General features: G+C 38.8%; 1 protein-coding gene across 3 annotated transcripts in view; it reads right to left on the bottom strand.

The window, feature by feature from the left end:
• The window catches only part of BMPR2 (bone morphogenetic protein receptor type 2), a 104,299-nt gene that overhangs the window by 17,891 nt on the left and 61,155 nt on the right, over nt 1–25,253 (bottom strand). For all 3 annotated transcript variants that reach the window (XM_057419873.1, XM_057419874.1, XM_057419872.1), the window contains exons 4-6: nt 3,418–3,528; nt 2,788–2,879; nt 517–747 (exon numbers count right to left, since the gene is read on the bottom strand). In XM_057419873.1, coding sequence (XP_057275856.1) covers nt 517–747; nt 2,788–2,879; nt 3,418–3,528 — 434 coding nt within the window. The remainder of the gene's footprint in view (nt 1–516; nt 748–2,787; nt 2,880–3,417; nt 3,529–25,253) is intronic.

Below are 25,253 nucleotides of genomic sequence, written 5' to 3'. Positions count from 1 at the left end.
CCACAGAAAGCTTTAAGGAAGATAACAGGCTAAAAAGACAACATGATTTACAGTGCCACAAGCTAGTTTAACAACCTATTGTGTTTCTTTGTAAAAAAAACAAACAACCCACCATTTACTCAGTAGCTACTGAGACTGTAACTACCATAACAGATATAATGTCTTAATATTAAGACAAAGTTTTAAATTAAATAATGTTTAAGTAAAAATAACTCTTCAGATTCTATACCTGAATATTGCAGTTGACTGAAGAAACCTGCACCATAACCAAGAGCAAATACTAAATCTAAGATTTTGTCAGACTACATTTGGTTGAACTGACTGGGAAATCTTAAAGGGTATTACAATAAACCACCCTAAGGTTCATTAAAATTGTAATTTGTATGGATTATTTTTACATTACTGTGCAAGAAGCAGCAATGAAAAGCACTGGCAAATACTGAAGTATATCAGTATTTATATATGGCTATTCTTAGGAATCTAAACCAATCCAATCGATTTCTTTGAAGCACTTACATTGGGGTAATATTCCATCACCAATAAATACTCCATGCGGCCATCTGCAGTGAATCTCTCATCCCCCACAATGAAGCGGGCAATGTTGTCATGTTCCATCAGTGGAATCCTGTAAATGTTTCTCTCATTGACAAAGTTCTGACGATTGGCAAAAGAAAAGACTTTGACAGCAACTGGACGTTCATCTAGGGAACCTTTGTACACCGCTCCATACCGCCCCCGGCCAATCAGCTGCAAACAGATGTAAATAAGTAGTTCACTAAACAACAGATGAAGACAAACCCCAAGTTTTCACTCTAAAAAGACTGTACACCAACTTTTATACCGACAGACACTAGAAACAACAGTGAGTATAGTGAATGTTTTGCATTGAAAACTAGACTGGAATTACTGTCATAAAAGCTATTTTGGAATTGGAAACATCAGCACAGGTCAACTTAGATCTTACTAAATTGATCTATAGTCTGAATACCCAGTGAATAAATCATACATAAGCTATTCAACAGTTTTATATACAGAATCAATAAAATCCATGTGTTTTGTGCTGCTAATTCTCTTCTTAAACTTTGCTTACATTTATAGTTTTTACATGATCAATTTTAATTAACTGCAGAGATCACAGACATTAAGATGAATATTTTATGTTTAGGATAGCTTTATAAGGTGTACCTTTTAGGTCAGTAATAAAAGCGTATGCATTTGTAGTGAAAACAGATACAAAAAGAGGTAGAGAGTTTTTAAAAGAAAGGAATAATTAGTTTTTTACTACCTGTGAATTCTTATTCTAGCCCCCACTATGTTAGACAGTCTTCAGAGAATGGCCTTTCCTGTCTCCATAGCAACTGAAGAAAGATTCAATCTCTTCTCTAAACCAAAACGTAGGACCACCTTCAGAAGAATCCTGGTTTCTAATACTCAACAAATTCTAACTACATAAGAATTTAAACACTTATTTGATTCAAATAATATTCAGTTCAGGAAGACCTAGACATGAAACTGTAAGGATTTCACAGACCAGTATCTTTTTACTATCTTAAATACTTACAAATGGAGAACAAATGGAAATCAGAAGGGATTACGGAAGTAATGTTTCTAAGGATGATAGAATTGTCCAATGGGAAAGTTTTCAACAGGAAAGCATCCTTTACCAGACAGACTTTCCATTTCTCAATCCTTCCATGTCAGTGGATTGCAAAGCAGCAGCAAATCACTTCAAGGTACAAACCCAGAATGTATTCTACCCACAGAGATGTGAAAAGGCAAGCACAGGTTAAGACAATTTGTTCTGCAACACCCTATGACTGGGGGTGAGGAATCAGCCAGCTCCTTTGGATTTAAAAGGACAGGAGATCTCATAGCAGATCTTTCCACCAACAAAGTAGCTGCTTTTTCCAAGACTGCATACCAGCATGAGTGATTTCACCTGGGGCTTTGCACACATTTACAACAGGCATTGTTATACTCTTGTGAACTCTGCCTCAAGTACTTCTTTGATGGCCCAAGGCACCCAAGCTTCTTTCCTGATTAGTCTGCCGTCACCATTAGCCCAGACCATACTGAATGCTTGCAGTCTGCATCTCCAGGTGTGATTTCTAGTGGGCAAAGGAAAGCACCATACTCTGAATCTCTCTCAGTCATGTTACCAATTAATTTTCTGGCTAAAAGCTTTTAAACATTCTGTAAGTTCTATCAAGCATACCAATTGAGAGCATAACATTTTGCTGTTGTACAATGATACGTCTCATCCCAAGCTGAGTAGAAAGTTCTAGTTGGCCTCTAGTTGCCATGGAGATAGAGAGTACCCTACTGTGAAGAATGACTATACATAAACACACCACTACTGCAATATACTGCCTACCTGCAGTAAATTCTATATTCCAGTAGTGTTACTAAAGCATTTCAAATGACTGTGGTAGGATACTGTACTTAAAGCCATCTGTGTCAAACAAAAAGATTGATCTTTTGACGCAATGCTGAAATACAGCACGTTCCAATTTCCTCCATTACCTCCCAGTGTTCAGTATTGTCTTCTCAAGGTAGAACATGTTCTAGCCAATACCAACAAAATTACCAGCAAAAGCAGGCAAAATGTAACTGTGGTAACCTTTCCTTTTCTTTTGTCTTCTAATTTCTTCTTCCAAATGTGAGTTAGAAGAAAACATTACAAGAGCACTGATGCATTTATTTCCATAACTGTATCTGGGAAGTGGTATGACCAATAGTGTTACACTGAATAAAAATGAAGATTAAGTAACAGAATTGAACATTTACCTCCAACAACTTTAGATTATCCAGATCCAATGAGGGCTCTGATGCTGCTGCCTCCATCATATTCATACTGTGCAAACCTTGTTTACGGTCTCCTATGGAAGGGCATGGGGAGAGAATCAGACAGTTTCCTTTCTTTGCCATGCTACAAGTGAAAACAATACAACTTACCTGGGACTTGGAAGACATACACATTTTAGGCAAGGACATAATATGTAAAAGGGAATCCTGTAAAATTGTCTCAGAGTCAGTAAAAGCAGCAGTGAAGGTGCCGAAAGCTACAAACTTAAGGCTATCTGCTATGCAACTATTTTGATAATTGAATGTCACTGGAAATTAACTCTAAAGCATGTTTACAACCTTACTTAAGCTGTGTGGAGCAGAGGTCTTTCTGAAGAAAAATGGCTCCCAAAATGCCAGTGGAGAAATGATAAATCTCTCCATATCACCATATGAATGGGGTATCACCATATGAATGGGATATCACCATAAAGTGTGAGAGAGGAGAAAGGGAAGCATTATGTACAAGCATATCATAGGGTCTGGGGAGAGCAGAAGATGTAAGCATAGCTTTGAGAAATAGTCAAAAGAACAATTAAAAAAAGGAATAATCAAAGAAAAGTCAAACCCAACCTGCAAGCATCCTGTATCCAAAGAACAGAGCAGCAATCAAAACAGCCAGTACAGACACAGATGCAAGGGCAATAACTATAGTCTCATCTCGATGAAAAGAATGAGAAGAATCTGAAAGAAAACAAGATAAATACTCTTTAATTGTAAGTTTGAAAGAATCAGCACTACAAAACATGTCACTGTTATTACAGCAATGGGGAGGGGGGAATTGTACTCTGGATTGTAAGAGACTGCGCTAAACTCTATTTTCTCTTAAAATCTAAGGATGGCAAAAGAGCTATCAGCTCAAACGCAGCTGAGCACACATACATTGGCAGCTTTTCCCAGTCTTCCCTTGCCACCATAGAGAGAGGCACCAACAGCAGAATGTGAATCTTCTTTCTAGCTGGCTAAGTTCAGCCCAGCCATACAAGGCCAAGTTGATGCAGTCCTGGCTCTGCAATCAGTGCCTGAACCCAGTTTTCCTGGTATGAACCAGGTTTGTAGCCTTTACAAGGAGATTTTTATGATTGTTTTTACCAGAATGAAAAATCTCAAGAAAGTTTGCGGCTAATGCTGCAAATGTGATGAAAACTGAACATTTTGTATTCAAATACCTACAACATTTATTAGGCAAATAATCCATTTGTATAAATATTTCAAAATACTCTGGGGTTTTGTTTTGGGTCAGTGCTCAATTTTAGCATAATTCTCACTCCTTAATTCACAAAAATGCAGAGGTATCTCCACTGCAGCAGAGTGTCAGGAAACCTGAAACAACAATAAAACACTAAACAAAATAACTAGTTTTATCGAGCCTTTTTCAAAATAACATTCAATTTTTGTCAAAATGTAAATATCTTGAGTTACCTTTTTTATTCTCCATAGGGGGGGGAAAGTTTTCATGAAAAAACTTGTTAGTGTCTTGAATGCTTATCTCCATGCTTCTCCAGAACTAGATGATCTTTAAGGTCCCTTCCAACTCAAACCACTCTATGATTCTATGTCAGACCCCAGCCTTGCTTTGTGTAGGCATATAAAAATCCAGCCACTTTAATATAAAAATGGATTACCGCAGATATTCCTCTGATGTCAGAATCACTGGAATGTGGCACTACAAGACTCATTTACTTTGGCTTCAGAACCAAGTTTGGGATCTGCGTTTAAACTTGTCTTATATGTTGCTGAAAGTACTTCTTAAAAGACTTTAATAAGACCTAACTATGCTAAAACCACAAAACAAAAAATGCACACAAGGCTTAAACATCAGGCAAATTTTTAGGTGAGACTGCAACACCATTTTTCCCAGTCTACGCTACCTGAATAAACTGACAAATTTGCTCTGCTAGAACTGCATTTAGAAGGAATTAAACATGATTCATTTATTCCAATTCCCAGTGTGGACAGACACAAGAGAACCAGGCAAGAAGAGAAAGCAAATTTAAAAGAAAACAACATCCATTTTTACATAACCATAATGGTAAGAAGAAATAAGAAAAAGCTGGTAAAACAAATACCAGAGGGAGTTTCAGTGATAAAGGTATCTGAAAAATCACCCAGCAAAAATAACATGCAGCTCATTTTTGATAAATTGATTTAAATAAGAGGGAGCTTGTGATAATCATGGCACCATCACATTTAAATTTGTTCCATCAAAAGAAATACCATCACTACTGGGTCTGGTAAATTAAGTTTCACTGAGAAAATAAGCTGTTGTCATAGAGCGCTGTACTGGGGAGTAAGCGTTGCGACTCCTACCGCAAGGCGATTAAAAAACACACGTTACGGTTCTCACCTAAATTATGAATTCAAAACATACACACATATATATTAAAACTCACAATATCACAAAGGAAACTTATGTCATACAAAGCTATATGAAATACTGCACAAGTGTAAGAAGCTGAACAACTGCTGACAGAGAAATCCCAATTTTTACTTTAATGCTTTTATCAATGGAATTTACATTTTATTGGCTTATCTTCTAAAACACATTACACGTGGTGGGTCTTTCATCAGTTCAAGATAGTGGCACGTATGAAGAAAATGCAGGTTTTGAGGGGCTGAGCTTTTTGCTGTAACCTCAGCTGTATTTAATTTGACCACGCAACTAGGGTGCAGCCACTTACAGCCTTCCCGCTGCTAATTATACAGTAACCATTTCCACCACTGTTTGCCAAATGCTATCTAATGCCTATGTTTGACTGCTCTACTTCATTCTTCTCACAATTAAAAGGTTAATAACATGCTTCCATCATGAGGATGCTCCTCTACCCTGGAACAGGATTCTGCTGTTCCTCCACTCCTATCATGGCCATCTTGAGCAAGGGACTATTTTAGCAGCTCTGGCTGCATTGGCACATTTGCTCTTTCTCCTGTTAGAAGCTCATGAATGGTGGCATTATGCAGGCTGGAGAGCTACTAGAAAATCTCCAAATAACAACTTTTTGTGTTGATCAGCAGAAGAAAAACATGCAGAGAAACAGCACAGTTGCCTTCTTGTTCCTTGATGGATCAATCCCTCAGGAGGCTTTTTCCCTTTAAGTGGGAGCTGTGCAGCCACCAGGTAACCTCAAACAACATCCCTGGCCTTCCACAGGAAGGACTGTTTTTGTTTTTTTAAGCAAAGTTGTTTCTTAACAAATCTTACATTGGCTTTTCTTGAGCAAATTCCAAATTCTTATGAACATTTGACATTAATGTCAATGTTCCAACAGCCAGATCAGTCATACAGTGTGAGTTACTATTGTCAGATTGTTGAACAGCACTTAGAAATGTAAGAATAAAGACAGATTTCTTAATAAGGGTAACTGAATACCTCTATGGAGTGGTAACGTGCAGCTCAGAACAACGAGTGGCTAAAATGCTGCATATGATGGCTACTCATTTCCTGTATCTTCTACTTAAAAATTTGCATAAAAAGAAATGCATGAAACAAACACAATGACAAAAAGCCCAGATGGCCCCCCAAACCCCACAAAAAGTATTATTTCTGTATGTCCTTTATGCTTTGTATAATTGACAACTTTTGATGTTGTCAATCTTTCTTAAATAGAACAAAAAGGACATGACACTTAAAGACCCAGTTATAAAAACTTCCAAAGGTGAGCAAGACTCTTAATTATTAATCTTTCCAAACCATCTCTTTCTTTGGATACATTTAATCTTTAGCCTTTTACATCAGCTGCTAACTTGCCTTTAAATTCCTAGATGAGAAATGCTAGCAAAGCCAAAACTAGACAGAGCTCTCAAGGCATCTGCAGAAGTTAACATTTCATCTTTCATCTCCTTTTAAGTAAAATAATACATATTTTCTATATACATAAGCACATAACCTGTATTCGCTTGGTATTATTTGAAGATGCATTTTAACTCACCCACAGGCACATCAGTGTGCGTCAACAGAAGAAATTACTGACCTTTACATGGGGTGTTTTAAAAATAAGCATGTATAATACATATGTATACACATCTCTTTCCATGTTGTCTTCCATGAACTTCTAGTGCTGCCTGAAACAACCGTGACTCCTGTAGATTAGGTAATTAATATGAAAATTTATTTGATATTACAATTCCTATCAGTAGCTCCAGGCACACCACAGAGCACAAACAACATTTTCTGAAGGAAGACTTTGTTGATCTGAAACTCTTAACAACCCCATCCCCAAATCAGTGGACTCTGCTTTTGATGTTTATTTACAATGACAAGACACCTACTCTACAGCTTCAGTATTCTTTCATGTCGTATTACAAACTGACTTCAAACATTCACAACTACTATTCAACAAGCTCATTTGAGTTTTTGAGATCATTACCAGTATTTGGGTATTTATTTAGTGACAAACACAAACTGAACAAAACCCAATCTGTCCAACACTGGCTTCAAATTTCAGACCAGGAACACTGATATCTCACTACTATTCCATAACCAATATACAGCATTAAAAAAGCAATAGCATATGCTGAGCAGAATTAGCTACAGACTCTAGAAAATCCAATGATTAAGGAGTTGAGTGCTGACCCAAATTCTACCTTTGCTTGTACACAGAAGATATCAGCTAAGCTTCCTCAAGTGTAAGTTCCTGTAACTGAAAGCAGAGGTTAGTGTAGTTGCTTGTTTCACTGCTATTTATATGTGAGGTTTTTATTCCCAACTTCCACTTAGGCTCCCTGATCTAAAACTAAAATCTATCAAACAAAAAATTAAAACTAACAGAAACTATTGTAAGGCCCAAAATACCGCACGAGCCAACCTCTTATCTCACTTGGATGCTTACAGGGTTAGCAACTTTTCAAGCAGCAGTGTGAGGATGCCATTTAAAAGGCACCCAGCATGTACACACTTTACCTTGAAACATTTCTGCCAGTAATTCTGATACTAGTCAACATTTCCCTCAAGTCCACTGATCCTATCACAAAGAAGCGTCACAGCAAATAGTGTAACAGTCTTTTTGCCTTTTCCTTTTATTCTACTGTAAGAAAAAGAAACAAAGCACATCTCATTAGAACAGAGACGACCTCCTGGCTGAGGAGCAGTTGGTAACCAACAAGCCACCATCCCCAGAAGCATCCTGACCTCACCACGAATAAAGAGCTTGGTTTTGGCTCCCAAAACCCTGAGTACAACAGCTCCTGTATATGGAAAGAATTTTGCCAAAGGTATACACAAATAATTGAGAACATCTTTCAGAGCAGACAGTGAAGGGGATTGCTTCTACTACCTGGTTAGAAGTGAGGCATCCGTCTGAACCCAGCCCTACACTTCAGATACTCTCTGCAAGCACTTCTACCACAGAGAGATTTCCCTCTCCTTTCTCAGGCATCACTGCCTTTGATTTCCAAACACTTAAACAATGTCTTCGATAAATTGAATCTTTTTAAATTAAGCTTCCATTTGCCACACATAGAGGTTGTCTACTGCTGCCTTCCTAACCTTCCCCAGGAATGACAGAACGAAGAACACTGACAGTGGTAATGGCATCAGGAGGAATAATATTTTCCCTTCAAATTAAGTTTCCCATTATAAACATTAAGCTTGTGATATTAATTAATGCAAAAGTATTCCAATCTGTGCCTATGCTTGAAAAAGCTTATTTCTCTGTAATTTAAATTTCAAAAGTGAAATCCTCTTCTGCATGCTCCTTGTTTCTGTACTTAAACATCAGCATCTATCCTATTACCAAAGAACATCTTGAGAAATCAAAGAAAACTGAGGCAAAGCCAAGTAACAATGGTCAGTGCCAAAGGGTCTGTAAACATAAAGAACAACTCCCTGGGAGCCTGAAAGAGGATGTGTGATTCCTGTATCTTCCCTTCCCATCTGCAAATACAACGAAACCTGTGGACAGCTACCCCTTAGCTCCCTCCACCCTAATATATGTCCTGTCTGGGACCACTCCAAAGAAAGCATCAACTAACCCACCACTACCAGAGCTACTTGTGCCGGTTCCAGCACCAAAGCCTGTGCTGTGACACTAAAATATTCCAGCCTGGTTGATGAACTGTGAGGAACCCATGCAGAGTTTTCACATTTCCTAATTCACCATTCAGCAGAGTGTTGCCCCTGATACTATTACTAAAATAACAAGCTATGAAGTGAATGGAATAGGAACTGAGAAGGAAGGCAAGTCTCCTCCTTATAGCAGATAAAAGCTGTTGTGAAAACTCTTCTTTACTACTGTATCAAAGGTGCTACATGACGATGGCCAAAGAGCCCCCTGGGAAACTCCAGAGGTCACTGTTAAGATGTGACATCTGAAGACAGCCATGAAAAAAGGCAGGGAGTGTCAGTCATGTTGAAAAACTAGGAATCCCATAGGGAAAAACTTGATTGTGTAATTAAAGGCTGTATCACAACACACACACAAGAAGATGGCCATAAAACTGCGCAAGCAATTATGTTGTTTCCTTCTGATCTTCAAATGTTTGAATATGAAACCTTAGGCTTTGAAATGTTGTTTCAATGCTATATATTTATATGGGAGTAATCATATAATAAAGGACATTTGACACAAATTTCTACCAGATCTCTATATTGCTATTAAAGCTTTTTATTCTGTTTTCAGAAATCTGCCTACTCTTCATGTAAATGACTCACAGCTGTGTATGTGTGTATCTGTCACACAGTAGTAAATAATTCTACAAAACCCATGTGTGTATTTAAGTTCAGATAAGCATTGTATAACAACATTTTAGAGAAACATACCATTATTCTATATAATGAAAATCAATTTTAAAAGTAATTATCCATGTTCCCAATGAATTCCTGGTACCAATATATCAGAGACCGAGTGGTCTTACAGCTGATAGGGACCAAAAATGTTAGTAGTTATTTATATTGCCACATAACCAAGTAGCAATGTTAGTCTTCAACAAGTACGGCAAGGACCATCCTTTAACACCATCCTTTAACCTTCACAGCACAACAGCAACATCTGATTCTTCAAAACAACTACAGCTGTATGGACTCTGATCAAAGTCAGTAAAATTACAGGGGGTTCAAAGATCTGCCCATACAGATCAGCTTTAAAAAGAAGCAGAGTCTTCACGCCATTCTACAACTATTTCTTTGATGTGATAGATTCAATATGTTCATTGTCAATCTGTTGCAGAAGTTGCTTTTCCATTAAGGAATCTCAATGATACTGAGGATAAGATCAGAAGGATGAGGAAAACCACACAGTTCAGTCACCACCAGCACAGCGTGAGATGGAAGGCTGAAGTGTGGGGGCAATATGGCCTTCAGCTGCAGATGACTGCAAATATGCTCTGCAGATTGGAAAAGAGACTTTTCAAGTATAATTAATTCTACTTGTGTTTAAAGTCGCATTTCTTTTCACAGTGGCCCTGCACAACTTTCATGCCAGCAATAAGATCTCAGTCCTTGGAAAATATATACAATTCGCCATCCTTTCCAAGAGCCCACAGATCTCAGTCACAATCTGTTTATCTGTTCTGTCTACACATAGTTTGTATCAAACATGTCCTAGGAATATTCCACAGTGTAAAGTAAGCCCTCAACCCTTACTGCGTTATAGCAGCACATTCCAACCAAACCAAAACACCTCATCAGGTCTTTTTTCTCTTCTTTCCTGGAGAGTGATCAACATTTCTTTCCAAACAACTGACTGCTACCTCATTCCTGATCCAATGTCCTGCAGTAAGACTGTTTAGTCTTCATCATGCTAGAGCCACTGACAAGAAAGCCTCCAATACAAACACTATACCAAAATAACTCAAACCATTCAATGTAAATCTTAAATTCATTTAGTGCAGGGAACAAGATGTGAAAGAAAAAAACACCAAACCAGAGAACTTGCAATGAGAAATATGTTAGTAGCCTTTTAGATACCATGGACATAAGTTATGGCCTTTCATAAACGCAAACAAGAATCCCAATCAGATAGCTCTCTACACCAATTTAACCATGTGCATTTAAACCCACAGTTTTAGTTAAGCTGCAACTACATGGCTTGAATTCCTTACAGTTATATTCTACAGACCTTTACAATTAATTGTAAATTCCATTAAACCTATGCATACCCTGAGAGCAATGAAACAAAAAAATAGCGTCGCCTAAACTGTTTTTGCTGTTCACCTCAGCTTTTATACGTGTGTGTTTCAAAACAACCCTTATCCTAATTCTTATTTATGAGCCTGTCCATTTCAAGTGAGGCTGAGTCTTCCGTAAGCGCTTGACAAATTATTAATTAAATTAAAAATCTATGTGCCCATTTTGTAACAAGATAGTATCAAATGTAAATATCTGATACCTATCAATGCGACCACCTTCAATACTTAAACCAAAGCTCAGGTAAGGAACAGTATTTCACACGCAATTTTTGGAGGCACCTGAATCTACAGTGTATTTAGCAAGAAATTCTTCTATGGAAGAGGACTGAGCACCCGATGCTTGGGCAGATGAAAAGCACAATGGGAACTGTATTTTTTGAGGGGAGACGGTGCAACATTCTTTTACAAAATAATCCTACCGACCAGTAACCCTAAGGCAATTTTCTCTCATAACTGAAAACGGATGTTTTCCCTGGACTTAAAAGCAAATCCCCAGTTTCTAGTCTATTGGCTTAGGTGAAGCAGAAAAATCGCATTTAGTTCCAATCATACTGTTATTTGAAGAAATTTAAACAGTCACCAATATGTTTCCACTTTGCATTTAGCATAATCATATCTAACTGATTTAATTTTTTTTAATATAAAATTTTATATATGTATTGTCATGAACTTTATGACACCTCTTTTCACGTCTTTCAACACATCCGCAGAGCCAAATTTCTAATCACATTGCTGTATGGAACCTGGGCTGTAAGACAGCACCAGACTCACAAAACTTGCAGTAACATCATGACCTGGCAAAGATGCAGCACAGATCCATCCTGGCTGCCTCCTCAGAGAATGCCTCAAAACATCATGCAGCTTGGCCTGTAAAATTTGTTTTCCATAACATGCTCCAGAGGAATCCTGCTACAGCCCGGAGTCAGTCACTCGTGATGGCAGAGCTTTAGGGGGCAGATCTCTCTTTCAAATCTGCTGCCAGAAAATGCAGTTTGGATTTGAGCTTTCTGGGCTTTGTCCTGAAGAGAAGGACTCCCTCTGCCCCTGCAGCCTGGTGGTCCAAGGGGTGGAATCCCTTGATGACACCCCAGTCCTCCTCTGGGGTACCAGCTGCCATCAAACACCTGATACAGAGGCAGGCTGGCTTTGCCTTTTTTGTTTGTTTTGAAAACTGAAGGCTGCACTGATAGATTAAACTTAAAAATTAAGCATATGTGGCGATTTCTTTGGCAGAGAACTGGGTTGTGCAGTCCTCAACGGCTCCTTCTTTGATGACTAGATACAGAGAGGTGAATTAGCAGCTTGTCACATTTGTACTTGATTAATTCCTCAGCTGATGAAAACCCAACACGATTTCTCCTTCTGCCATTTCTTGTGTGTTTCAACATCTTCAGCAACATTTCTAACACTACTGAATAGATCCTTATAATCATGATATAAAACAAATAGCAATTCAAAACCAAAACCCAATTTAGATTATCTTCCTGAAGTTTCCTACATACCAATAAATACTTGGTTACTACAGAGATAAAATAAACTCCCTGCTTCTACAGGCAAACTGCATTTTAGTACACCTCAACCTTGCCTTCAAGCTTAACGGAAATCTAATTTGAGCACTTAACCACATATGGAGGACATCTTCGATACCGAAATAAAACAGTCAGAAAAAAACGTTTCCTAATAAAAAAGCTGGAAAAAACCTCCCATTTACATTATCCCATTTATACTGGTCTTGGACAAAAGGGACCTCCTCCTTACCAAACGAACTAGTAACACTGGCTTTAACCTTATGGCATTCTTCCAGCCTTTCTAAACACACTTGATCAAAAAATGCATTTGCTGCAACTGGGGGCTTGTGGGGAAAGGGATTACTTGAGAAAGTCTCTTTAAAGCTATTTTAAGTTATTTTAAATCCAACAGGTTCAATAGCTAAATAGTTCATGTTTGTAATGTTCCCTGGCACAAAAAAATAGAGCTAAAAAATTACATCAAAAGACTGAAATGCCTATTTTCACACAGGTGACCAAACAACCCCACACCCACACTTCCCCCAAAGGTCTCAAATCCTTTAGAAAAGGCAGCTCTGATCCCACATGCATTTCTTTGTGCCTTCAAGAGCTCTGAAGCCCAGCGATGTTGTCTACCAACCGGTGGTGCTCCTCTCACTCCTGCAAACACACGTCCCCTTCTTGCCAGCAGTTTCCTCGGAGGGAAGGCTGAGCCAAGCTCAAGCAGCGTGGGGTGGCTGGGCCTGTCCCAGCAGGTGCTTGCTGGGTGCACCCTGGAGGAGCTCCGGGTGTCTCTGCTTACAGCCATTGGAGCCAGCTGCGGCACAGAGGTGCAACGCTGCTCCTGACCCCCGGCTCTGTGCTGCCTGCTCCTGTGCTCCGGGACACTGAGGAATGATGTCCTCTCAATGAAGCTGCACACCTCTGACTGAGGGTCAGGAGTAGTTTTTTCCTATCAACCTCAGCAACAGATGATGAAAAATTAACTGATTTAATGGACATGATTATATAGGGTGCTTATTTCCAAGTCATTTCCCTAAAAATGCAACAAAAGCCAAATTTTAGTGCAAACTTAGGCAGCTAACCTGTTCAAGCAAAAGCCCAAGACCAAGACAAACACGGTAAGAATGAGTTCTGGCAAAACTTTTCATTACACTTGCGGTTTATGTCCCAGTCCTTCAGATCTAATGTCCTAAATCAGCTTAATACTATAATCCTCAAGTGTAATCCTCGAGTGCAGCAAATACTTAGCATTAAAACTTAGCTCTTCCTACTTCTTTAGTTGAAGAATGTTTTTCTACACTTTTGGTACAACTGAGTATAATGCACATTTTTGTACGTAAAAGGTTTTTAATTTTAAACCCAAAGGCATGTGCGACAGAGCTGTGAGCTAAACCTGTCTGACATTTTAGAAACATTCATGGTTACTGAAGACTGTGTTTGTCTGGCTAATGCCAATTCAAATAACACCCATGACATTCCAAAAGGTCTGCATCTGCTCTAGCTCTTCCTACCATGGTTTAGAAGGACAAAGTCCAACATGAAAGTACATGCAGTACATGTCCCCTTTTCCCATTAATTCTCACCCATGCCCTCCCATATTTCTCAATCATCTTCTCTACATGGCCATATAATTTCTAACGTCTATCAGATTATCCTTTCTGGGCTTCAGAAATATTTTAAAACACTTTTGTAACTTTAAGATAACAATAATCCTTACATTTCTCCACCCTCTAACATGTTACCAGGTATTTCTCAGACAAAATTATTGTTAGAAGGAACTGAGTGATGAAACAGAAAGCTGGAACTCGGGGCCAGCTGAGGAACACAGTGAATAGTACCTTCCCTTGCTTTTCCTCAAGATTCAGTCAGCATCAATGTCTCTTGGTCTTTCTCACTCCCATCCAGCAGAGTGCCATCACTGAAGGCACTACTCTCCCTCTGCTGCAATCCCCTATATCTATGCCAGTGAGTGGAAGAGGTCAGTGGAGCAGCTGAACCACTCCTGGCTCCTGCTGAAAGCCGTCTTTCCTTCCTGAGAGACCTTAGAGAAAGGGGGGTTTTCCTCTATCCCTATCCTTGCTTAAATGCAGACTGAGGTGGTTTCTGGGCTAGAAGAACCTCCTGCTCATAAATACTTCCCAGATACAAGATGCAGATATTCAGGGACATCGCTAAGTAGAACGGAATAAAGGACAGAAAAGGCTGTGGAAACCTGATAAGCCCAACAGAGCAGTCCAGAGACAAAGGCATGGCCAGCCTTCAGCAGGGTTGAAGCTGAAACAGTGAGAATGGTCAGGTGAGGAGAAAGGCTTTAACCTCAGGAGTACCCCAGCAAGATCAATCAGTCTCCACTGACACACAGCTTCTGTTTCCAAGGCATCAGCTGCAGTGACCTTCAAACAGACAAGAGCATTTTGTATGAAGGCACACAAGCACGTATGTTAGATATGCAATTCTTTTTTTCCTAAAGAAAAGTTTTGCAGAACTTGAAATATAAAGCAAAGAGAAACTTGTGTTCTGCTTCTGGCTCTGATATAGAGTAGCCTGATTTTAGGTAGGTTATTTTGTTTCTTTGTGCTTTATGTTAGGCATTATATAATGGGAAAAACAGTACCTTCCCTAACTTCAAAGGTTATTCTGATTATTTTAAAATAACATGAAGATGAAAAAGGCAATAACGATAAATGGTAATCCTTAGTTTGCACTTATGCAAAATCCTTCTACAGATCTAAGTGCTTGATTTCAGATGAAATGCAGACATCGTTTGATGTTCATTTCTTGTAGCAGAAGAGTGCCAGCTCCAGCATCCCTTGCCTCCTACTCCCAGGGGCCTGTTCCAGCCCAGCGGTGCCCTGACAGCTGTGCTGCACAACTGCGGTTATGCTGAGCAGGGAATTGCGCATGAAAGCCAACGGGGGAGACCATGGGAGGGGAGGAAGGACGGTATCTAAGGCAGCACCCCTGCCAAAACAAATATACATCAATCAAGTACGAAGGCTGGTATCAAAGCTATCAATTTGCGTTACACCGTGGGTATACGAGAAATACAGCTGACTTCACTTGTCTAACATGTTCTGTCTGCCCTACAGTAACAAACTTGTTTCAAGCCAGGAATAAATATTGCAACACAAATCTGAACAGGTCACGGGGACATGTTTCATAATCCCGTGGAACTGATTTGCTAATGATGCCAGAATCTGTATGACTGCCAGATTAAGTTCACAGATTGAACAAAACTTTGGCATATTCAATGATACAGTTTCTGTAACTGTATTTTCAATGTAATTAAGAATTTTCTTCCATGAGGCCCTGGAATTGTCACAGCCCTGACTACTGGTTCCAGCTGTTTTAATGACACTGTACAATTAAACTGTAAGACTGAGACTGGGCACTTATTTACACAAATACTATACAGAAATTAGAATGGGAAAAGCAGCCTTTTACAAAATGAATACAAAAACGCCTTCTGTCCATCTGATTTACTCAAAGGCTGAGCGTACCATGAAATCCTGTTAAACGAATGGCAAAAACCTCAAGTCCCATTAAACAAATAGAAATCTTTTTTGTGAAACAACAAAGTGAAATTAAACTTGAGGTTGACTCCTTCCTGACAGGTGTTCCTGCTTTAACACATCACAAAATACAAACAGTCATAGCCACTGCTTCCAAACTACTCTTCTGGTTCCCAGCTGGACACCTTTAAAGCCAGTCTAGATTTCAGCAAAGACACTGTGAAACTTGCTCACTTTCAATACATCTTTGGTCACCTAAAATTTAAATCACTCCCATTACGAGTCTTCTGAATTTTTTTGCCCATCATTCTCACACTTCTCTTAAAAGAAATCATATTTAGGAACATGCAATTCTATAAGCTCTATTAAAGTGAAAATGCATAATCAGGATGAAAATGAGGATTTGTAATTGCCATTTGAAAGGGAAGATTCAATCAACTCGACACTTTCAGCTGCACTATGATTAAATCCTTCTGTTTCTTTGCTTACCCCTTCTAACAATTGGCAGGTAATCACATCAGTTATGCCTCTGAACAGGTACCATCCCACTGTTGTTTTACGCAAGAATTCTGTTTCCCAGTCTGCCCTTTCAAAAAGGAGATCCAAGTGTTCTATGATTTCTATGATGCTTACAAAATATACTTTCTGGTTTTCTTCCTGAACTTCCCTTTTCTGCAAGATTTCAAATCCAGGAAAGGTCTGTCAGGAGCCCAGTTCACTGCAATAATGCAGCAAGTTGTCAATTCCTTGAGCACATTTCCACCAAACAGAATATAGCTACATTACAGCTGTACACTGATATTCAAATTTCAAAAGGCATTTGAAAGTACATATTTGCTTCTCCAGAAGAAAAAACCTGAAGCTAGCAGCACCTAGCTGGTCACTATTTCATTTAATAATAATGTAGAGTGAATGGAGAAGCCTGCTTTCCAATCTCAGTTCAAAGGCTCTGCCATAACAGCATTGTGCCAATGGCACTTTTGGGAATAAGACGCTGCTACTGACAAAATCCATTACAATGATTACAAATACATTAAAGCAGTGAAGAAATTCATGACATGCTTCAGGCACCACTGTGGCACTGAACATGCTAGGCTATTCAGCCAGTCCTGCTCAAGTAGAAACTGTAAATGACTAAAAGCGATCACTTCAGCTCTTACACAGCATGCTATAATCTCCAAATGTACCAGTTTATGCTCACCTTTCAACTCACAAGTTAGCATGTAAGCATGCAAGCATGAAATGAACATGTCTTTTGATGAACATTTAAGGTGACGTTTGAGCTCAGCTAATTAAATATTTAGCACTGCACTCCTCCATACTATAGGAAACTTCTGTTCCACAGCAAACATAACATGGTGACCACACAGCCAGACTCCTACTAAATGTGCTCACCTCCACTTCCTACTCTGCACAGTCTTCTGCAGATTGTATTACACACTAGCTCAGTGTAGTCAAGTTCAGCAGAGGGGAGAAGCTATTCAGACTGATATATTTGGTATGTTATTTCATTTGGTCTTTTCTGGAATATTCTGTGAAATTAAGGATTCACAGTTTATGAGTTTTCCCCATTAGCAAAGTTTAATTATTATTGTCTTTGTAACAGATATCTAACATTCCAAGACTATTGTAAAAGCTTTCTCCCTGCAGTAAAGCTTGACATTTTCTGTTGTAATAAAATGACAAAAATTTTTTAAAAATCTCATTTAACTACATAAAACCAAGAAAACTAATGGTAGCATACCTGAGCTATACAGCTGAGATCTCAAGTCAGTTTAAAACATTTCCCTTGATGCACTCTCTCCGATTGCTATTAGATACTAACTATTCTCTTAGTGCTAGACAGAACTCATCTCCTATTTAACCCTCCAAAGCTGAGCAGGGTTAGCCCACATCTTCCTCAGCGCCCTCTCATTGTGAGTGTCCCTCTACGAGCACTGTCTGCATGAGCTGCGATGCCTGTGGCCAGCATCCGTCCTGGAGCTCCTGGCACAGCGCTCAGGGGATGTGTAATGCTTTGGGTTACAGTCTGTATTTATTTCACCCACACACATTTAGTTTGCTCCAAAGATGCTATGAATGGCTCTGCAGCTGGGAGTGTTTTAACATAGGTGTTTAGAGTGCTCAGCTCACCCAGACCTACGTGTGGTGGTGGATGCTTGTGGTTTCATCTGCACAGCTAACAAGTGCACGACTGATTTGCTGACAGTGCTGATGGAAGTAGAGAAGCTCGAGTTATTCTTCAGGATCATTAAAAATCATTTTCAAAGCCCAGTTTAAATATCTTCCATATATTCCCCCTGTCACTATTCATCTACCACTTCTGGTGGTTTCCATGCTTTATTTCGCAATAAGCTTTCACCAAGTTTTCTCTGCTTTCCCAAAGCACTGCAAAGCAGTAGCGTCTGGACCTGCATTCAAAGGAAGAACGTTGATAAGTGTAATTCACTGTGCCTCAGTCACCATCACCCATTTTGCCTTACTCACTGCAATAATATCCTCAGAGAACAGAAATGGAGGAAAACAGAACAGCAGGTAGAATATAACCAATTTATATTTGCTGCAGTTTAGATGTCTGCTTTCAGGAGCTCATGTTGGCGCGAAAGTGGGTATTTTCTACACCCCAGAGGTTATTTTGTCTGTTTTTTTTTTGCGGGGGGGAGGGGGGGGGTGGTTTGGGGGTTTTGTTTCTTTTGGGGTTGTGTGTGTTGGCATGTTTGGTTTTTTTTAAACTCTCATGTCAAATGAATACCTGTATAAAACCTTTGCTTGTGCTTTATTACATTCGTACTAATTCATTGGGGTCTAAAGTCCTATTTCTGCATCCCACATCACTACTTTCACATGAGTTCATGTTTCAACAGTAGAAATAGGACCACAACAAAGCAACAATGATCTTTGTGGCTCCATATAGCTGGTCCAGCTGTCTAGATTACATACCAGCCATGTATTCTCACATGCATGCATCCAGTTTGTGGAGAGATCCATAGAGAGGGCTCTGAACCATCACTCAAAGATGAACTGTTTGATTTGGCATAGGGGAAAAAAACCTCAAAGCAAACCCTTTCACTGCCACAGCTCCAACACTTATATTTCCTGTCCAAGTGTTACAAAAGTGAGAAGTGCTTTTATATAGGATGCATGGATACCTTAACCTTGCTCAAAGCATATATAGTTTTAAAGTCAATGTGAATGTCTGGAACAGGGAATTTTTTGCTATTCTAAGAAAGTATTTACAAGCCTGCAAGCGGTTTCTAAACAAGCTTCATGCAGCCAGTTGAAAGGAAGGCAAAACTCCAGGCTAAAGTCAAAAGCTGTCTAATGTCATCTATAGATACTTCATGAACTTCTAGGGAATAATTGGCCCAGTACCAAGAAACATACATGCAATATTTTGTGGGCTCAAACTTAAAAATAAATGCATAAACCTGTAGTGCTGCAACACTGAATCCACCTCACTGGAACCTTCAAAGGGATTTAAAAGAGCTGAATCACAAACTCTATTCAGTCTCAATGAAACTTGGTATCTGGTGTCGGAGAAAAAGAAGTCCTTCCTCAGACCTCTAAGAAAATGTCAAAAATCACTTTCTACTTCTAAAAGAAGAAAAAAGCTAACGCACAAGCAAAAAAGCTAAGACAACAGAAAGTCTTCACATTTGCCTCTTTCAATCTTTCCTTGCCCTTAGAGATTGAATTTCTAACTTCTCCTCTTTAGACACAGCAAATGTTTTTCCATTAATTAATTTTGTACAGAAATACATGATACAAATTAACTGAAATAAGGCACAACTTTATAAGTTAGATTTTAAGGCTAATGAATATACCGATTTCTTTCAATTTTTTAACTGTGGTAAGAAAATAAATATCTTAGTATCCAAAATAAAAAAATGATAATAAAACCTGACTTCTGAGAAAGAAATGCATGGATTATCCACATAAATCTGATGACACAGTAACTGGAAAGATCCATACCTATTCTTATACTGAAAGCACAGAAGCTTGAATATATACATATATATACACACACACCTCAAACAAAACCTTCTGCAGATTCCTAAAAGGTGGCATTAAAAGTCAGATTTCCCATCACAAATTCAGTCCTAATGAGAACTGCAACAAGGGAAAGTCGCTGTCACACACAAAAATAGACAACACTTAGCCTCCCAACTCCAATGCTTACGTATTGGTATCCATAGCAACACATTACTGTTCATTTTATTTATTAAATATAAACCAGTAAAAATAATAATAATGAATGGTATACATTAACAGCAGCTATCTCTGTATATAAAGAAGGAACCTTCACAAACCTATCACAGAAAGAAAACAAAACTGCAATGTGATTAGGACCAGTAACATCACAAAAACTTCAAGCTAAAAATGAAACAACAGAAAGAAAGACTCAGTACAAGCATACAGCAGTAGTTACAAATCTCATTACAAGATTTTCAGGAATTTTCCTCACCCTTATCTGCCCTCGAGCAACAGTAAACTTTTATAATCCATGCAAATGTAAGCAGACTTTCGGTACCAACTCAAATCTCTGTTTGCATGAAGGCCTTTCAATAGTGCAATTATATCCATGGGAATCTTCATTAAGATTTTAGTGAATACACTATCATCCTCTCCTATTTGGACAGCAATAACAGAAGTTACACCTGCAACTGATGTATAATCAGGAGTTACATGACCAGGAGAACACTAAGGTGATGTTTTCCTATCTGCATTGGTCTCCTGGATGCTCTACGAAGTCTTTGCTTTTAAGCACATGGTTTCTGTTAGCCACAAAGTCAAAAGATCACCTCAGATCACTATGATTTCAAAACAGCCCTGACAGCTCAGTTCTTCAGAAATAATGGAGACATCTATACTCAAGGATGACACGTCTGAATCTAGATGCCTAGTTAATGAAACTTCACATTCAGAATTACAGTTAGTCACAGGTACACAGTTCAAACACCTGAGGCACTTACCTGAATTTGCCATTCACTTTATTAATAAAAAAAGACGTAAGTCTTTCCTTGTAAGCAAAACAAACTTAAAACCCTGATCCCCAGTATCCATCCACACGCAGATATTTTGTCTGATATATGGGAAGAAAGAGACCAACTAGAGCTTGTATCAAGTAGAGCTCCTAACCTTTTCTATACTCCCAATAGAAAATATTCCAACAGTACAGTTGTACAAGTAATAAAAAAGAAATCAAATCACGTAAAGAACAATCATTTAGTGCACATATACAGTCCTTGAGTTCAGCCTTTGACTTTAGCACCCACTACCCAGACCTGACCCAGCAGCCGGACCGACATGGTGCTGCCTGGCAGCTCCTGTTCCCTGGCCTGGGGGAAATGTGGCTATCTCTGCCCACAGCCTGCTCTGCACCAGCCTCTGCAGGAGCTGCCTGACATCTAAACAACATTATTCCAGCTGTTCAAACACTTTGTCTAAATCTAATTTAAGTGTCCTTAGAAACAACTTATCACATTGCTAAAACCCAAACGCTTTATTTACCTATAGCTACTAAGACTGCGCCAGATTGAAATACAATTGGTGTTGTATCTCCTGACAGTGTCCTGTCTAAAAACGCACTGTATGCTATAGCATAAAAGAAGGAGCCACAAATCGATGTTAAGTAATGTACTGGATTTTCAGGATCACAATTATTGTCCAGACAAAGAAAACAATTTTACTGAAAAAGACTCAAAAAGGAGCAGTGATTAATGACCAGCTCTGAAGAGCCAACATCTTTTAATTTAATCGCCTGTCTGGACTTCCAGTCTCCTCTGAGGAGGCCGAGTTCCATTGTGCTGAGCTATGGATGCAACTTGGGTAAGACTGCAAACCAGCTGGGCTAACAGGAGGCTATTCTAAATGTATGGCAGATGCCAAGAAGCTAAAGCTTTCTTCCTAAATTGTACCTGTTCCAAAAATCAAAGGGGTAAAATATACTGGACAAAACCATAATATAGGATTAGATTTTTGTCAGCAAGCTTAGTGCACAGGACAGAAACAAATGAGGCTTACTGACGCTTGCTTGCTTACTTAAGGAGCAAGAAAGACATGACAGGTTTTCCATGATCTAAACACTACTCTGCACAGATTAGATTAATAGTACTGAACAACCAATATCAGACCCAGTATTTATAAGCAATCTCCTGAGTTCCAGTCCCTAGCCTGCCTCTTACTATGTCAGTAGTCTGTGGACAAAGACTGTTCTCACCACTACTGTACCAGGGACAGACAAAAATCAATGATGAGGGGGGAAATTTATTAGTAGTATCTGGCAGCACCTAGCAGTGCTTTATAACCAAACTGTGCAGACTTCTTGTTCCTTCTAATCTTAACTCCATTCATTCCAATATTATTAAAGAAAACCAGAGTAGAGCCATGCTAAAAATCAAATACGAGGAATGCTACTAGAGTCACACTGCAGGAGAAAGGAGATTGTGAGGAGCAGCTTTCCCAGCAACCTCCAGGCTGCCTGGGAAGATACAGCTGTAACATGCTGAAGCGAATGCCCTCTGACAGGGGCTGCAGCAGTAGAGGACTCTGAGCACAGCCATTTTCGCCACTTCTGCTCACAGCAGGAATCCTTTAGCCTGACAAGAGAGGGAGAGGGGGACATGGACAAACCTGATCTGAAAATAAATGTTTGATAAAGCACAGAGAGAGAGACAAGTAGCACATTCACAAAACATAAAGAGCGTTTCAAATCTTTTTGGTAATGACTACAATGTACAGTATCTTGGCTAATTCAGTCAGTATACTTTGTTGAGGAGAGTTACCTAGCCACATTTGCAAGTCTTCAAAGGAGAAATGCTTCCATGGTGGTGTAGTCTTAACTCATTCTAAAGTGTTAAGATTTACAGCACCTAGCATTAAAGTTTTGGTATGTGCGGAAGAGTTATTAGAAGCCTATTGCTACTTCTACATCAGAAAACCTGCTGACATAGAATGTCCCCAGAAAGTATATTGCTATGCCAATCTCCCTTCCAGAGAGCTCCTACCTATCTCTCAGATTTGGGGTTGTCAAATAGCAGTGTAGGATTTGTCTAGAATAATATTGATATTGTATACATTATACACTGCATATTGAAGCATGTGAGTAAAGACATAGAAAGCATAGCATCCTTGTCTGTCTCCGTTTTGCCTTGAGATGAGGCGAAACAATTCCTCATCTACTACCTTTTTTATTTTCAGCCCAATTTTCCACTAATGCATTCTCAAAAAGACCCATTCTTCTGAGTCAATCTACTTTTGCCTTGTGTCTGTACAGCCTTCATAATAAAGCCATATTGTGCACTGTCAGAACAGATATCTGCTAATTATGCAATGAATTTATTATACAACAATATGAAAATCAGACAATACTCAGCATTCCCAGTAAATGGAAAAAGTATATTTACTATGTTTGTATTACCCCAAGATATTTGTAGATCATTATCCTTTCAGAAGTGCATAAAACATACGAACTATAAGCAACTGACTGCCAGCAGAGATGCAAATTAGTGCCTCAAGAACTGCAAATCACCTATTTGCAGATATTAGTTGGCTTAAAATGTATGTTTTTGCTATTACTGAAGGTGGCAAAAATCACTTATTATATTTCAGAATACGGATGTTTCCTGTCTTCATTCTAGACCTTCAACTCGAATATTTGCTGCGTAGTACTACAAGTATGCAGGACACTTCAGAGATGACAAAGATGCAGATCAGACAATCCTATCAAATATGCTAAAAGTTATGTTCACATCTACTTTAAGATTTGAGAACCCTAAGGACTCTAAAAGTAAAATATTTTTAGCCCTCTGAAACAAAGAGTAGTTACAGCTCTAGCACTTCACAGACACACTACTGCAATGTCAAGATAAAGACGAAATTCCCCCCCTTGCATCCAAAAAGCTCTTTTTCAGATTCCAATAGATTTTTGATGGAACTTTGCAAAGGCCCTTGTTCTCAGACCTCTGGGTTATAACACAGTACTAATCTCTGTTGGCACAGCTCTGCAGTTACCTTGTACACCTCTCCTACCAAGTGCACTCGAACAGCAGTTTGACAAAGCAACAGGGAATGTACTCATAAAACCCCAAGGTTTATTTTAGTAAAAATGTTATTTGAAATGGTTCTCCTTTTTCAAATAAACATGTTTGTTATTATTTTATTTAACCCAGTTTTTAGCATTTTGTGGGTTTGGTGCATAACCAATTTGAAAACATTTCCAAACATTTCCAAAACATTTCAATCTCAGTTCAGGTAAAACATTCCAATTTCACCTTCCTGATTAAATATTTCTGTAAGAGAAAATTGTACATGTCCAGTTTTCTATCCATATAGGCTTTGCCTTCCCAGCTAACATTTAATATTCAGACTCCAAGTGCACATCAAAGCTTTACTTTTAAATTCAATAAAGATGCAAGATTAATCTCAGGAGACTATGATGTGTTAGAAGTTAAGACGTTAAGCGCTGTTAACAACAATCCTTTAAGAGATTCTGCTTTTGACAGACGTATTTCTAATGAGCATCACTGAACTGAAGTTACTCAACAACCACTACTAGTTGGGTGACTTGCAAACCCTTCCACTAATTCTACAGAAACTAAGGCTTTCATCGCTTGAGTTTCTATATAGCCTTCTATGCTAATTGCTTTAATACTTTGTTTGCTCCCTGCAACAATTTTCATATCTGCTTTTTCTTCCCTACATTAACTCACAATACTATTACCTTTCCTTGGTTGCAAGAATTGTCTCAGCATTTCCTTCCCTGCATGGTAATATAGTTATGGCACATTAATGACATATAATTCCTTATTTCTTCACTGAAGAGATGTGCCTGACTGACTCCCTTTCATTTCACGGGTACGAGTTATAACCCTTGCGTGGATCAGCCCTGCCTCAATCTTTCAAGACAGATCTGTCACCTTGCAAAGATTTGTAATTTCCCCTTTGCTATGTATCAAAATCACCTGAAAAAAGTAGCACAAATAAGGGAAAATGTTTATTTACCTAGAATTTTCTTAGCATAGGCAGACCAGAAATGAAGGACCAGCTCAAACCTGGGGCTGATGAGGTACTCCAAGCAGAACTCAGCTGAAGTAAATGCATTTCAAATATAAATTAATATTGGATGCTGCTCTCCAGAAAAAAGCAGTTCAAGATAACAACTGAGAGTGAGAGCAGGGTTACAACCTTCCAAAATTAGCTTGACATGATCTCATTCAACTTCAGTGGGAGTTAGATTGGGCCATGTGCCCACAACAACATG

The sequence above is a fragment of the Pezoporus wallicus genome, unplaced genomic scaffold (assembly GCF_028554395.1).
Source record: "Pezoporus wallicus isolate ANWC-B61680 ecotype Strahan unplaced genomic scaffold, APGP_CSIRO_Pwel_v1 contig_4710, whole genome shotgun sequence".
NCBI lineage: Eukaryota > Metazoa > Chordata > Aves > Psittaciformes > Psittacidae > Pezoporus > Pezoporus wallicus.
This window is presented reverse-complemented; position numbering and strand designations above follow the sequence as displayed.